Here is a 14,605-nt window from a genome sequence, read left to right on the forward strand (position 1 = left end):
GGAGTAGTGTAATTCTCTATCTAGTTCTATGGCGGGGTATTCGGACCCCTCCACTAAGTAGGGTCTCCCCCCTCACTTACTACACAAAGTAATTTTTTTGACCAAGAGAACTTTTATCGTCATTCGGTACCCGATTATATGCATCTTATGGGTATATATGCTGCGCTAAAATGACCCAGACAAAAAAAACCTTCGAAGAATTCATCCCATCTCAATAACAACTTCCATTTGCCTGCAAGAGCGAGACGTTGGCACGCCTCTATACAGGCGTATTCTCACCTGGCGACTCAGGCTTTATTCGGTTGACCTCAAAGCCTCCTTCATCTTTATCTTCTCCTTTCTGCGGCCAAAGTATTTGGTGATGCACGATGGCACGCACCATCATATAACAGACGAAGATATACATCAAGATTAGCGGAAACACCATAGCGCAGCCGATGATGGATATTGCCTTGCAAGAAAAGGCCTTTCCAATTGCAAAGGTTGCCGTTATCAGTGCCGTGTTCGGGAATACGAACGAGAACCATGCCATTGAAAAGACCATCCGGCCCGGTCCAATGGCAGACCAATGTGCGAAGCTGGCAATGAAGAAGAAGAATATTGCTAACCTGAAGCGCGTATCAGTACGGGTTTCGTAGAGACATTCAATGTAAAGGGGGCCAGTCATTCTTACCCCCATAGCCATAAACAGGAAAAGTTGGCAACAACTTTCACAATGTCTGCAGCTAATGCACCATTGCCCATGAAATCCTCCGGGAAGCTTCTTTTGGCATGGGCTGCCATATTGACAATCCCAGACACAGTAAACGCACTAGGACCAACCGACACGAACATACCTGGTCGGACATTTTCTCGGGGGAGCTTTTGCGACATCAGCCGGTAGATAAAAGCCGAGTATACCATCAGGGATACTAAGAAGCCAACGCCCTGGATAGTGGTACCACCAATTATGATTCGCAAGGAGCGAGCAGGCTCAAGTTTGGAGCTCAGGATCCCAGCGTGAGGGCCTATTATAAGCATTGGGTACGCAGGGAAGATCCAAATAGGTGTCATTTGTGCAATTGTAAATGTCTGGGTCGACCACCTACAGCTCATTAGTTGTCCTGCTTGGTTTCTAGGCTCACAAATTTGATGTTAGGGCTCTTTGTACTCACAGAATAAGGTAAATAGCGGCAGAAGAGATGACTGCCAGGGCTGCATCAATCCAGAACAAAATTCCGACCGCATATGTGAGCCAGGGCCCTGTATGATCGGGTCCATATTGTGATATATTGATCAAAATCGTCCCGAAAGAGACCAGCGAAGCTGGAACGAACAATGATTCTGTCGGATGCAGAAAGGATGCTTTAAAAGTGTAAGGGTATAGATAGAAACGTGTTATCAAAAGACACCAGATTAAGATGTAGAGGAACAAGTTGGCTAGGAAGAAGATGATTCCAATGGTTTCCAAGCCGCGAAATCTATAGGGTACTATTTCATACTGGCGATCAGTACAATTACCCCATACCTACCTAAGACAAGGACACACTCACCAAAGTACAGAACATTTGCGATTCCCCCAGTCGCCATAGTTAGGGTGAAAAATGCCCAAGTAATGTGACGAATACGCTTCTTCCATCCAAGACCAGTTGGTCTGGTTTCAGCTTCACTCTGGGGGTAAGCCATTCCATCCACACCCTCGTCTCCATCTCCTTCAGACTTGCGATATGAAGAGCTGTGAATGGCGTCTAATGCCGAGGTGTGGGCCTGGCTTATTATAGATCCTCTGGGGTGAAAGTAAGAATCGCCGCCAGTATTTCCTGCAAGGTCATTTTGGGTATCTTCAATGGTTGGGGTTCGGTAGCCATCATCCCCTGGGCTTCTCAGGTGTCTGGGAAACAAGCGATCCGGAGTCATTGCGGTTTCTCTGTGGGTAACGACGCAGTCATGCTTGTAATTTCTTGGACAAAGTCTCAGATCAGATCCCCTGCTGATCTCTTCTGGAACAGGTTCCTCGAAATGCAACTTCCCTTGCTGGGCAAGGTTTTCTCAGGTCGGGAATATCGGTCTCCAACTATATACCTCACAACTTGGTCTGAAACACATACACAAGGAGTCGGCCTGCTAGGGGGGGGAAGGGTGATGACGACCACACAGATTTGCTTTTCGTCTTAAAGAGAAGTAAATCGCTTGAAATCAGGGATACAAAGCTGAAAGGGAAAGGAGATACAAAATGACGTAGAGGAAAGATCGGCCCCAGATCGACAAAGCCAGGAAAACCCACGCGTAAGACTGGTTTCACACACAGTTGGAACTGAAACGCATAGGGCTGGAGGACATATATAGTAAGTAGTAGTTTAAATACAGCAAGGGAAACTAGTAACCACCACAGTGAGAGTTAATAAAGCGAAGAAAATAAAAACAAAAATAAAAGTCAAAAACAAGCGACTCCAGTGCGGCAGCGATCAAGATTCGACGGGGCAACTAGTTAGTAGTTATAGCTCCTCGCATGTCATCATCGCGGCACTGCTTTTCCTCTGGCTAAGTTGCTAACAGGAGGCCGCCGTCCACTTCGCCGGGTGTTGGCACCAATCACACAAATGGGATCTTCCCGGTGGACTTTGTATGAGGAGGGTGGTTCGGGGCCAAGCGGGTGAGCGAAAAGGGCCGTCAATAGTCAAGATGCTTCGACACAGCTGATTCGGGGCAGATGCGTGCAAGTGATTGTCTAGAGCAGCCTTCCAGTTCTTGGTCTTCAAACTGTGGAGGACAGTATCACTGCCGTAAGTCCGAGGGCGACACATTGGGCAGGCAATAATGAATCAATCTGTTGCCTCTCGGATATCGGCACGCCTCCATTTTCGTAGCGGGGAAGCGGGAAACGGGAAGCATACGTCGCCTATCTATATACTGTTAGTAGCCCGAAAGCTTGGTACCAACTATGTACCACTAGATCAGAACATCTAGTCTTTGTCACCCAATTATTGCCTGCATGGTACTGACAAATACTTACTACTAGTACTCTCGTATTCTTCAATCCTGCCGCAGATAAAAAGTATTGTGATTCGTTGCGTTGCGTTGTAAGAGTACTACCGACTCCTCCAGACCTCTCCAATGAAGTCTATGATCCATTTAGTGACGGCGCAGTAGCTAGCTCACAATTTTCTCAATCGATTATTATTGCCCATCATACTATTGAGTTATTTCCCCGTTAGCCAACCCTGAACAAATTGGCGAAAGCACAGCTAGATAATTCTTACCCTTTCCGTCGATACTGCCCAAGGGATGCACATCCTACCTCATGATCAGCATGATAGCTAAGCTGAGAGCATTTGAGACACATGAAGTAAAGACGACCGACCCATTTATGGCCCGTCTTTAGATGGATGTCAGAGGGCTAGATAGCTATCTGTATCCCTAGCATGGGATAGGATGGATAGTTATTATAAACTCAAGCCTGCAGGTACACCTCATCTTGCATATGCCACTTACTACGTGGTTATACATGCGCGAGGCTGGCTCTCAGATCCAGATCTCGTATTGTCACATTAATCTAGAATCTCATAAATCCTCTTTCTAAGTATAGTGCCCAGTACATCTTCACGAGTACATTATTTCCCTACTCAGAAGCCTGCCGGAACATTTTATTTCCGGGTCAACATTTTACAACAGCAACGCTTCTGGGATACAATCATTCTAGAATACACATGACCAAAATGATACCCCTGTGCTGTTAAGAATTCCATAAGAGTTATGAGAAACTCTGACTATCTAGGTAGTATACAGTAAGTGTCGTGTCAAGTTCGGGTAATCAGTTTGAAATCTTCGTTTCATGCATAAACGGAAAGCTGCAGCATCTTCTCAGTAGGTTTTCAATAATAAAGTGACGGCTAAATATACAGGATGCTAATCAAAACAAAATGCCGCCGGGAGGTTGAGCAGCTGGCAGCATGTGTCGGGAGTAAGGTATATATTCCTTTTTACATGTGGTAATCTTACCGAGGTTCTGCATCTGAACTAGTGTGATCGGCAGGATAGGTACATAGATAGCAGGAAGCCTCGGAGAAGGACTTTCCAACTTTAGCCTGAATTTTGTGACAGATCATTAAGATACATCAGATCCCGCACCTTCGACAGTCATTCTCCATCGGCCCCGCTTTAAAGCACAATGAGAGGAACCGAAGACGGACGGAAGTCTGTGCTGATTACAGGGTAGGTGTTGCACATGATCGTCATTCCGTTGACATGTTACTTATGCCGCCTAATCATGCAGATGTTCTCCTGGCGGTATTGGGAACTCTATGGCCCGTGAGTTTCATCGGAATGGTCTGCGTGTGTTCGCTACTGCCCGTGATGCAAAGACAATCGAAGATCTATCGTCTATTGGGGTCGAGACCTTGAGTCTTACTGTGGACGATGAGGAAAGCGTCCGACGATGCTTTGAAGAAGTGAAAGAAAAGCTTGGGGATAAAGGACTGGATTATCTTGTCAATAACGCGTAAGTTGTCACCTTTCATCCGGTGACACTTCATGAGCTGATATAGTCGCCAGTGGCCGGAGTACGTCTGATTATTCTTATGGCTTCATGGAAACCCTTTCTTATGCATGATAGATTATACTGTGCCAGCTATGGAGGCAGAGCTCTCCGAAATCCGTGACACGTTCGAAACGAACTTTGTCGCGGTTGTACACATTTGCCAGACCTTCCTACCGCTACTTATGAAGGCTAAGGGAACTATTGTACAGATTGGTTCTGTTGCTGGGGTGGGTGTGCTCGGAGATAAGCTTTGGGAAGCTACTTGTGCTGATACTGGTCCAGGTTGTTCCCTACGTTTTCGGGTCCGTATACAACGCCTCAAAGGCTGCCGTGCACTCGTTTAGCGATGCCTTGCGCGTGGAACTAGCTCCGTTCGGGTATGTTCCTTCAATACCCCCCTCCGCCCTGCAACAAATTTATTGATGCGGAAATGTCAAGTGTGCACGTCACTACCGTCGTTACCGGGGGTGTGCAATCTCGCATCGCCCGTGTCAAGCGTACTCTGGTTCCCGGCTCAATCTATGCACCAATTGAGGACGAATATAACCGACGGGTGGTACATAGCCAGGCTGGGGCCATGCCAAACGAAGCATACGCTCGCAGCGTGGTCACACAGGTCCTCTATGGGTCTGCACCATGGCGCTGGATTTGGCCCTGGGCGCAAGGTCGGAAGAACTGGATCTGGGAAGGTAACAAAAGCTGGTTGATTTGGCTGCTTATGGGAGGATGGGCCTGGAATGGCCTGTCTGGGAAGATTGTGACGAAGATGTTCAAACTCAACAGACTCAGAAGAGCTGCTGGGAAATGAGGGAAGAGGGGACAGCGTAAGGGCGGATGAATCTGTTTTGCTGGTCGGGGTTCTCGTCGATCCTTCGGGTCATTCGTTCCAAGTGTAGTATTAGCATTCCAAAACACGGCGTTTTCTGGTTGGGATGTCATCTTCTCTGCTTGAACCGTTTGCTTGACATCAGTACGACTGGTCTTTCGACATAGTAGGACAATAAGTGGTGCATGCCGACGCCGTAAGACCGTTTAAACCATTTGCCGTATGCCCCCGGGGCTAGGAGGATAAGCCGGCGGATTCAGGGTTCGGGTTCGGGGCGAGGCGCCAGTAGAAGAACTAAGCTGCCCGAGAGGCATAGTAACTTCAAGAACGAAGCCGAGATATCATGGTTTCCTCTGCACAATAAAATACTCACTGATGTTGCCTAACGGGTTCAGATCCATGCTGACCGTCCCAAACAGGCCATCGACGAGCTTCAGACTCGATAGAGACCAGGCGAGAGGATGGCTCCGTTCCGTGATATTCGCGTCGGAAACTGTGCTGCTTAATCATCCCGAGGCGCACGCTGGTTGGCCCGTCAGGTGACTGCCGATGGCTACTCCCAAGGCAATTATCATCCCGAGAAGCGCAGCCGCGAAAAAGAAAGCTGTTCTCCCATCAACACCCCAAATACCTCCCCCATCTTCTTCCGCATAACCTCACGTCGGAGGATACTCTTGTTCTTGTCACCCCTCTCTCCCCGACAAGACTTTTTTTGATCCCTCTCCTCTCCTTTCTTCAAAATACCTCAGTCACCATGTTCAAGCTTGCCCGCAGCAAACCGGTTACGGCAGCTTTGAGGGCTGCGACGGTAAGCATCCCTGGGCCCTTTTGTCCTTACCTCCTGCCAAATCTTCTAAAGGCTGATCGGCGTGCTAACATCTCCGTTGTTGACAGGAATCTTCCGTCCAGTCCCGTGTTGCTCAGCAAAAGAGAAACCTGTCGATCCACGAATACCTGTCTGCGAACCTGCTCAAGTCGGTGCGTCGGGCACCCAAAATTCTGCTGTAAAATTTCGCCTTGCAATTATCACTAATACGATACTACAGTATGGCGTCGGCATGCCCAAGGGTGAAGTCGCCCGCTCCGCGGAGGAGGCTGAGGCCGTTGCCAAGTCCCTCGGTACGTTTTTGTGATCCGCCATGCTCCAACCCAACAGTCGCGACGGCTACTAAGACGGGGACGTTATAGGTAATGACGACATGGTCATCAAGGCCCAGGTCCTTGCCGGTGGTCGTGGTAAGGGTACTTTCGACAATGGCCTTAAGGGTGGTGTGCGCGTGATCTACTCGTGAGTGTGACCCGCGTTATTCCGAGTCTTCCCTTGCGCTGATATTCATAAAATTTTAGGCCTACCGAGGCCAAGATGTTCGCTAGCCAGATGATCGGACAGAAGCTCATCACGAAGCAGACTGGCGCTGCTGGTCGTCTTTGCAACTCTGTCTACATCTGTGAGCGCAAGTTCGCTCGCCGCGAGTTCTACCTTGCTGTCCTCATGGACCGCGCCTCTCAGAGCCCCGTCATTGTCGCCTCGTCGCAGGGTGGTATGGACATTGAGGCCGTCGCCAAGGAGAACCCCGAGGCCATCATCACCACTCCTATTGACATCAAGGTCGGTGTGACCGATGCCATTGCTCACAAGATCGCCACCGAGCTCGGCTTCTCCGAGCAGTGCGTCGAGGAGGCCAAGGACACCATCCAGAAGCTCTACAAGGTCTTCATCGAGAAGGATGCTACCCAGATCGAGATCAACCCTCTGTCTGAGACCTCCGACCACAAGGTCATGGCCATGGATGCCAAGCTTGGCTTCGATGAAAACGCCGAATTCCGCCAGAAGGAGGTCTTCTCCTGGAGAGACACCACCCAGGAAGACGCCGATGAGGTCAAGGCTGCCGAGTAAGATCTTCCTGGCTCTTTCAATCACAACGTTCGAAAGCATTCTAATCTACGGCATAGGCACGGTCTGAACTTCATCAAGCTTGACGGTGACATTGGATGCCTGGGTATGGGTCCATCAAAATCGATTGATATGAATTATGCTAACGGTCCGCCATAGTTAACGGTGCTGGTCTTGCCATGGCCACCATGGATATCATCAAGCTCAACGGCGGTGCGCCCGCCAACTTCCTCGATGTCGGTGGTGGTGCCACTCCCGCTGCCATCAAGTCCGCTTTCGAGCTCATCACCAGCGACCCCAAGGTGACTGCCATCTTCGTCAACATCTTCGGCGGTATCGTCCGCTGCGATGCTATTGCCCAGGGTTTGATCAACGTCGTGCAGGAGATGGGTCTGCGCACTCCCATCGTTGCCCGTCTGCAGGGTACCAACATGGAGCAGGCTCACAAGCTGGTATGTTCTTACCATTTATTGGGGGATCAGCGTAACAAAATCACAAGCTAACTGACGTGTATTGCAGATCAACGAGTCTGGCCTCAAGATCTTCTCCATTGAGGATCTCCAGAGCGCTGCTGAGAAGTCTGTCCAGTTCTCCAAGGTCGTCAAGATGGCCCGCGAGATCGACGTTGGCGTTGAGTTCACCCTTGGTATCTAATCTCCGAGTCGGATTTGGATTTATAGATGTGTCACCTTGTCTACTGCTCCACTGTCTCTTGTACTCTTTTTATTTTTCCTTTTATTTTCCTTACTTCCCTCTTGGTTTCCCCCACTCCGATGGCCGGGGATTCAGAAGGTTCATGCGTGTTCGATGGTGCAGCGAGATGCGGAGCAATAGGCCGACGGTTGGTGACCATGGGCTTCGTCGACGATGCTAACGCACTCCTGCTGCCTAGAATAAGATCGGTCATAGGGGTTGTCACAAACGAGTTGCTATAATGGTGAAATGAGACGGATTCAGGCAGAGAGAGAGCACGAGGGGTATCTTTATAGAGAGCATTTGATGGTCCTGTATATCGTCCATTTCTAGGTTCATTTTCTTATGTCAAATGTATTTTCCCTTTTTCTGTGCCCCCTTTGGTGTCGTTGGGTGATAATACCCCTCACGCTGCTAGAAGCGCCAGATCGGTAGACTCTGGAGGATGTACGTCCTTGAACCGCCACACTTTCACATCAATCTCGTGGAGCAGGAGAATGAATTCCCTATCGCCGCGGAGAGTGAAGAGGTTCGAGTAAATGCAGTCCGAGGCTTCTCGGGGCAGCCCGAGACTCATAGATTTGGCCGGGCGATGAGGGATTCGGGACGCTGGGTTGAAGATCCAGATAGCCGGTTTCCCCCTATCGCTCTTCACATAGTAGAGAAGACCGCCGTCCAGCACGGTCATGCAAAAGGGGAAGTAAGGTGTGCATTCTTCCTGGAGCAATGTGTGCATGTGGATTTTGTCCCGCTGCGGGTCGTATGAAACTACAAGGACATGGTGCAAGTTGGACGCTGTCGTTGTCGACGACGGCGTATTGAGTTGAGACGGCGGTTTGCAGATAAAGACAGCCAAGTTGCTAGCAGAACTGTTTGATATATCCGCAATGCTCCAGTCAGATTGAATAGGGGACGGTAAGTGTAGTGTATAGGGGGGAAGTGGACTGGTGATGCGTCCGTGGTCATCAAAGGTGTGTTTTACGACACGTAGTCTGTCCCAAGGCGAATGGTGAGTGTTCATGGGATCATCTCCTTTTTCGAGGACGAGAGTAGTCACGCTGTTGGTGCTGGGTTGCAGGCCTATCAATGCCAGGTGGGAAGTTACATCGATGGTACGAGCGGCTCGCGAGCCCATGTCCCAGTAATAGATCTTGCTCTCCTCGTCACCAGCTGGAGAACAATAACTGATACTCAGAGCAACCTTGAGACCACTAACAATGAAGATCCGAAAGCTGAAAGCGGGGATGCGGAACGAGGCGTGTTCTTCCGTCTCGAGGTTCCAGGCGTGGCAGTATCTAGACTCGGGATGAGCTGGGTGTCTAAAGTGTTCCTTTCTCGGCGAAACCACGACAAGATATAGTGTATCTTATGTGTACTTACGCACGCGCGCTGATTGCGACCACCATGGAATCGGAGAGACGCAAATCCCAGAAAGAATCTCGATTCTCCGTGCAGAAACGCTGGGTGGAGCGCTTGCAGAGATCGTGCACGACGACATGGGTGCCGTTGTCTAGCCAAGCACACCTTCCATTGGCGTAATCCAAGCATTCAAGCTTTGAGCCATCTGTCGGAAAGAGGTTGGAGGCCTGGAGATTGCAGATGGGTAGACCACGCTCCAGCCGGATTCTATACTTGGCATATTGGGTGAAGTGGTCAGCTGGGACATGTTCTGCTGCGAGCACATGCCCTGTGTATTGCTGGTATACAGCACCCTGGATCAATTCTGACGAGAGTAGCTGGTGCCACTTTCTAGAGACCTGGTGGAATGTGGCTTGAACTCAGTCTCGGGAGTCATAGGGGTGGCTGGTCATCTTTCCAAGGCCACGGGGGGGGGGGGGGGGATGGCAACATACTCTATGAAGGATATGGAGGTCAGAAAGGTCGAGATACTGAGCGATTTGAACTGCGATTTCTGGGGGGGATTCCGCTAGAAGATCCATTTGAAAGGAGCGCTGATTGGTACGCTTTTGTACATCGCGCCATTCATGGGGGTTCAATAGGTCTAGAATGCGATGATACCTGTCGGGAAGGGCTGCATGAGCTTAAGCTAAGATGGAGGTTTTTGAAGGGGGAAAGAGGGGAAAGGAAGATCATCAATGCCGGATGGATGGACAGTCATACGCATCCTGTCGAGCTGAGCTCGTATTCAGATGAGTGAAGAGGGTGATGATTTGCTGTATAGAAGCGGCATCGGCGGCCATGGCTGACGGCCAGTCGACGCTATTCTAAGACGAGGTCTCAGAGTCTCAACTACGGAGAGGTTGATAGATGGATAGTAGTTTGGATAGTTTAGACAGTCTGGGTCTGGTGGGTGGATGGTACTAGTAGAGGAAAGGGAAGTCCGATAGTTAACTAGTTAGTAGGGAGTAGAGTAGTTAAGGCGAGCCGTCCTGCAGGGTCTAGAGCTGCTCAGACAAGGCAGGCACGCAGGCAGGCACTCTTCTCATCTTTTATCACTAGTACAGTACACATTGTGAAGAAGGAAGAGTTTCTGTTTTTGGTCAATTTTTGGATCTCTTTAGTTTTCTCGCACTATTTATTATTTCGAGAATTTGGCCAAGTGCCAATCTAGAAACACCGACAACTTTTTTTAGTGAGTACTAAAGTACTCCGTAGCACTGACTGCATTCTTGATCCATCCACCAATAAATACTATGCAAAGCACGACTTTAATTTTTTTTTTTTTTTTTTTTTTAGTTTCGTTCCCTCTCCCTCTTCTTCCCCTCCTCCTTCTTTCTACTTCCTCTCCCAGACTTTGGGAAGGGCTTACGTCGATCGGAAAGTTGACGAGGGGAAAAACAGGAAACGCTGGGTCATCGATCTACGGCGCAGCCCCAGCAGGCGATCGGAAGGCGAAAAAGCCAAAAGCAACAGGAAGGATGGAAGGAAGGGAACAAGTTAGTTTTTTGGGAATGGATGGACCAATGAAGAGCACGGCGATGCTTCGGGAAGCGGAGACACTTTTTTTTTGACTGGCGATGATCCTCAACTTCCAGTCTGGCCCAGACTCTTCTTGGTTCATCATCATCAGTACTAGAACTACCATTCCATCTCCATCCTGCAATTTTACTACTACCACTACCACTACCACTACCACTACCACTACCAGTACTAAGTACTAAGTACTAAGTTAACTGAACTAGAACTGGACTCAAACTGTTTATTTAGTTCTTCATTCTTTTCTTCTTGTTTTTCCTTCCAAGCTTCTTCTCTCCACCAATTCTTCTTCATCTTCATCTTCCTCCCCCAATCCATTCCCCATTCTTATCTTCCAACCCATCCACAACTTAAGGTACTACCAAGTACTCCTAAACCTACTACTTACTACTTACTCTTTGGGGATTGCTGCTGGTTACTCTTCTTGCGGGAAAGAGAAAAGAACCCTGGCAGGCTTTCCCCCCCCCCCCCCCAATCAATCAATCTATCTATCTATTCTTATACCTATTATCATTCATTCAATTTTCTTCCCCTCTACTTCCTACTATTATTCAACGAATTTCCCCATCTTTAATATAATTATTTTCTCGATTGTTATTTTTAGTTGATTGCATTATTCCCCTTCATTAATTTACTTAATTCCTTTCGCCCTGAAGAAACTCTCTGTCTTGGCCTACTTCTTTTCTAAGGCTCAAAAAAGTAAAGGGCAGAAAAGGAATTAAGTACTTTTTCACTTTACGCGAATCCCGTCGTCTACTCTCTTCTCTCTGCCTCGCTCTCTTTTCTCTCTCTCTCTCTCTCTCTCTCTTCTCTTCTCTCTTTCTCTCCGTCTGCTGCGGCTCCCTCCTCGGCCGCCCCATTCTCATTCCTTTTCTTTTCCCTCCTCTTCTCTTCCTCTCTTTCCCCCCCTCCCTCCCTCCCTCCTCTTCCTGCTTCTCCTCCTCCCTCCCCCCTCCCCCCTGTTCCGCCGCGCGAGATGAGCGGTCTCGCCGATCCCCCGTCCAGAAGTCCGCTTATCCTCACTGCTATCGATGCGCCCGGCAAAACCCGCAAGATTCCTGTCCTTGCCTCCTCCGTTCCTCCCTCCAGCCAGTCCACCGGTGATCCCATGGAGGTTACTCCTCCTGCCTCGGGCGCTGCGCCCCCCATCCATAGCAGTCCCGATAGCGATCGGGCGGGCGCAAGCAACACCACCGCCACCTCCAATGGCTCTACTGAACCTTCCAATGTGAACCACCATGCCGCTCCCACTCAAGCCATCGGTGCGGCGGCGGCTGCTCAGCAGCCAAAGGTCGTTCAGACGGCCTTTATTCACAAGCTCTACAAGTACGTCGGGGGCCATTCTTGTCGTTCATTCTTCCGTTTTATTGCTTCCTTTCGAATACCTCACCCGTTCCCCTTACCCTTCACGGTAACGGGCTCGAGCTAACAACACTGTATAGTATGCTAGAGGATCCCAGTATTCAGCACCTCATCTCGTGGTCGAGTACGAATGACAGCTTCGTCATGTCCCCGACTTCCGAATTCTCCAAAGTCCTGGCGTTAGTCTTCCCCTATCGTAGCCTATCGCGCTCTGTGGGAACTAGCTGCTAATGAACAACTCAGTCAATACTTCAAGCACACCAACATCTCGTCCTTCGTCAGGCAGCTGAATATGTACGGATTTCATAAAGGTATGCGGGCTGAGACAGCAAATAGCATTGCCCCGACCGTTATTGATACACATGGATCCCAGTGAGCGATGTATTCCACACCGGTTCGCCAGACTCCGCTCTGTGGGAGTTTAAACATGGGAATGGCAACTTCAAGCGCGGAGATCTTGTGGGATTGCGAGAGATCAAGCGGCGCGCATCCCGTCATGCATTGATCCATCGCGACTCATTTCCTGGTCACAAGGCCGCCGCCTCCCAGCCCGGCACCCCCGCTGAGCCAGTTCCCGATGTCACCGAGTCCCGTTTGATGAATCTAGAACACTCCATGTATGACTTGCATGCTCGTCTAAGGAACGCCGAAGAAGGAAATGCGACCCTTAATGCAAGATGTCAATCCATGGCCGAGAGCTTAACCAGGTGTTATCACGTAAGTTAACGGGCCTCCAATGCGATCGCAACATCTAGTGGTTTTGGTTTGCTGATTTTTCTCGTCGTCCAGTGGACTCACTCAATTTCACGTTTCCTCCAAGGCATGATCCCCGATCGCGAGAGCCTTCTGTATCGAGACGGTGAGGCCCATCCACCATTGATATCCTCAACTGCAGGATTGACTAACGAGTCTGGTGTAGTGGCCTCCATGCAGGCGGAATTGGAGAAGCACCTTGAGGCTGTGCGGGCCCTGGAGCATCCTCCGGACCCATATTTGGCTGTCCGACAACCCTACGTCACCGGCATTTCTGGCGATGCAGGTCCGCCGCTGTCGCCGCGCCAAATGCCCCCGGAAGAGAGTCGCCGCCCATCGATGCTGGACCCCTCGAGGGCCGGTATGATTCGGCCCCCTGTCCCCCCTCATCTGGCCGTCTCTCCGCGGCGGTACGGGTCAATTGGCGCTGGAAATTCTTCCCCCAGCTACAACCGTCCGCAAGTGCCAGCGGTCGTCACTCCGCAGCAACCCATGCCTCATCCTCTTTCGTCCGTATCCTCTCCGCCTGGGCCTAATCTTGCGCGCCGACACACTTCGGCGGACATCAGACAGCATGGTTGGCCGCCACCGGGAGTGTCGCCATTCCCTTCCGCACACCCCCCGCAGCCAACGAACCCCTGGTCTCCCTCTCGACACCGGACTCCGACGTCAAGTGAGCAATCGGTCCGAGATGTGTTAGCCCAGTATGAAATGGGTGCACCGCGGCGTCTGCAGGAACATCGACACCCAACTCCCCCTTTGCACCCCGATCAGAATCCCCCAACCGATAACGGCTGGTCTTTAGGACCTAGATTCCCTCGACACGAATCATCCTTGCCAGCAACTCGACGTTCCAGCATGGCCAGCAATGTTCATTCGCTTCTGAACCCGGCTGATACCGCTGAACGGCCGGACGAAGACCAGCATGCTATGGCCGACGATCGGAAACGGAAGCGATTGGAATAAATTCAACTTCATCATTATTACTTGCTTCATTCATATCCTTGATCCGGGGATTCTCGCAGGAGCATTGCTTGGCGCTGATATTCGGGACCCTACCGGAATCGGAGCTATAGACTTCTTGTTCTTCGGGGCGCACGTTTTTTTATATTTGGAAAGGGGTAAAGGAAAAGCATATCACCAGGAGAAACTCACTCTCAGCCTTCATTTCTGGACTGGTACTGCATCTTGTGGAGTATTGCCCATCTGTACTTTCTGTGTTTATCTTCTTTCTGGGTGGGAACATCTACTGTACAATTGACACAACATACATGGATTCCAGCATGTGGAACCCGTGCTTACCGGGCATGGTTTGGACGGCACTAATCTGTTTTCTTCTTTTATATTTCTTGGACAGCATTGCTTTCTGATGGTGGAAGGCCCTTGCACAGAGAACCGTTCTCGGGCTGCTCCGCCTTCCTGTTGTTATATTATATACCCTGGGTTTGGGGTGGTGGTGCACGATATTGTGTGGGTATAGTAATCTAGATTTGCAGAGGACATAGTGATATCCGGCTGCAGGCGCACAATCAATGAGTCTTTTATTGGATCTGATGAACAACTCTTGACGTATTCACAAATAACTGTACACAGTGAATTAAATGGGTATATTCATTTCCTTGAG

The 14,605-nt window shown here is 49.9% G+C and overlaps 5 protein-coding genes across 5 annotated transcripts; 3 read left to right on the top strand and 2 right to left on the bottom strand.

The window, feature by feature from the left end:
* Nucleotides 1–259: 259 nt before the first annotated feature.
* Nucleotides 260–1,896, bottom strand: BO79DRAFT_259408 (putative C4-dicarboxylate transporter/malic acid transport protein; the record flags this gene model as incomplete). Its single annotated transcript, XM_025686362.1, has 4 exons — nucleotides 260–608; nucleotides 674–1,084; nucleotides 1,155–1,470; nucleotides 1,533–1,896. The coding sequence occupies 4 exons, from the start codon at nucleotides 1,894–1,896 to the stop codon at nucleotides 260–262; spliced, it is 1,440 nt and encodes a 479-aa protein (XP_025535116.1).
* A 2,183-nt stretch (nucleotides 1,897–4,079) lies between these two features.
* On the top strand, nucleotides 4,080–5,437 carry BO79DRAFT_211440 (SDR family oxidoreductase). The gene is made up of 6 exons (XM_025683024.1): nucleotides 4,080–4,191; nucleotides 4,253–4,477; nucleotides 4,531–4,538; nucleotides 4,592–4,743; nucleotides 4,799–4,893; nucleotides 4,955–5,437. Exons 1-6 carry the CDS (start codon nucleotides 4,148–4,150, stop codon nucleotides 5,322–5,324), a joined length of 894 nt encoding a protein of 297 aa, XP_025535117.1. The 5' UTR covers nucleotides 4,080–4,147; the 3' UTR covers nucleotides 5,325–5,437.
* Nucleotides 5,438–5,984: 547 nt separating this feature from the next.
* BO79DRAFT_211442 (succinate--CoA ligase (GDP-forming) subunit beta) lies at nucleotides 5,985–8,390 on the top strand. The gene is made up of 8 exons (XM_025683025.1): nucleotides 5,985–6,150; nucleotides 6,237–6,320; nucleotides 6,389–6,461; nucleotides 6,531–6,630; nucleotides 6,690–7,235; nucleotides 7,296–7,342; nucleotides 7,396–7,688; nucleotides 7,756–8,390. Exons 1-8 carry the CDS (start codon nucleotides 6,097–6,099, stop codon nucleotides 7,888–7,890), a joined length of 1,332 nt encoding a protein of 443 aa, XP_025535118.1. The 5' UTR covers nucleotides 5,985–6,096; the 3' UTR covers nucleotides 7,891–8,390.
* Nucleotides 8,259–10,130, bottom strand: BO79DRAFT_181362 (F-box domain protein; the record flags this gene model as incomplete). The annotated part of the gene is made up of 4 exons (XM_025680145.1): nucleotides 8,259–9,224; nucleotides 9,310–9,686; nucleotides 9,783–9,948; nucleotides 10,051–10,130. The coding sequence occupies 4 exons, from the start codon at nucleotides 10,128–10,130 to the stop codon at nucleotides 8,336–8,338; spliced, it is 1,512 nt and encodes a 503-aa protein (XP_025535119.1). The 3' UTR covers nucleotides 8,259–8,335.
* Nucleotides 10,131–11,842: 1,712 nt separating this feature from the next.
* Nucleotides 11,843–13,947, top strand: BO79DRAFT_158787 (HSF-type DNA-binding domain protein; the record flags this gene model as incomplete). The annotated part of the gene is made up of 6 exons (XM_025678920.1): nucleotides 11,843–12,192; nucleotides 12,309–12,407; nucleotides 12,472–12,539; nucleotides 12,602–12,945; nucleotides 13,018–13,087; nucleotides 13,148–13,947. The coding sequence occupies 6 exons, from the start codon at nucleotides 11,843–11,845 to the stop codon at nucleotides 13,945–13,947; spliced, it is 1,731 nt and encodes a 576-aa protein (XP_025535120.1).
* Between the last annotated feature and the right edge of the window lie 658 nt (nucleotides 13,948–14,605).

Source organism: Aspergillus costaricaensis, assembly GCF_003184835.1.
Source record: "Aspergillus costaricaensis CBS 115574 unplaced genomic scaffold BO79scaffold_42, whole genome shotgun sequence".
NCBI lineage: Eukaryota > Fungi > Ascomycota > Eurotiomycetes > Eurotiales > Aspergillaceae > Aspergillus > Aspergillus costaricensis.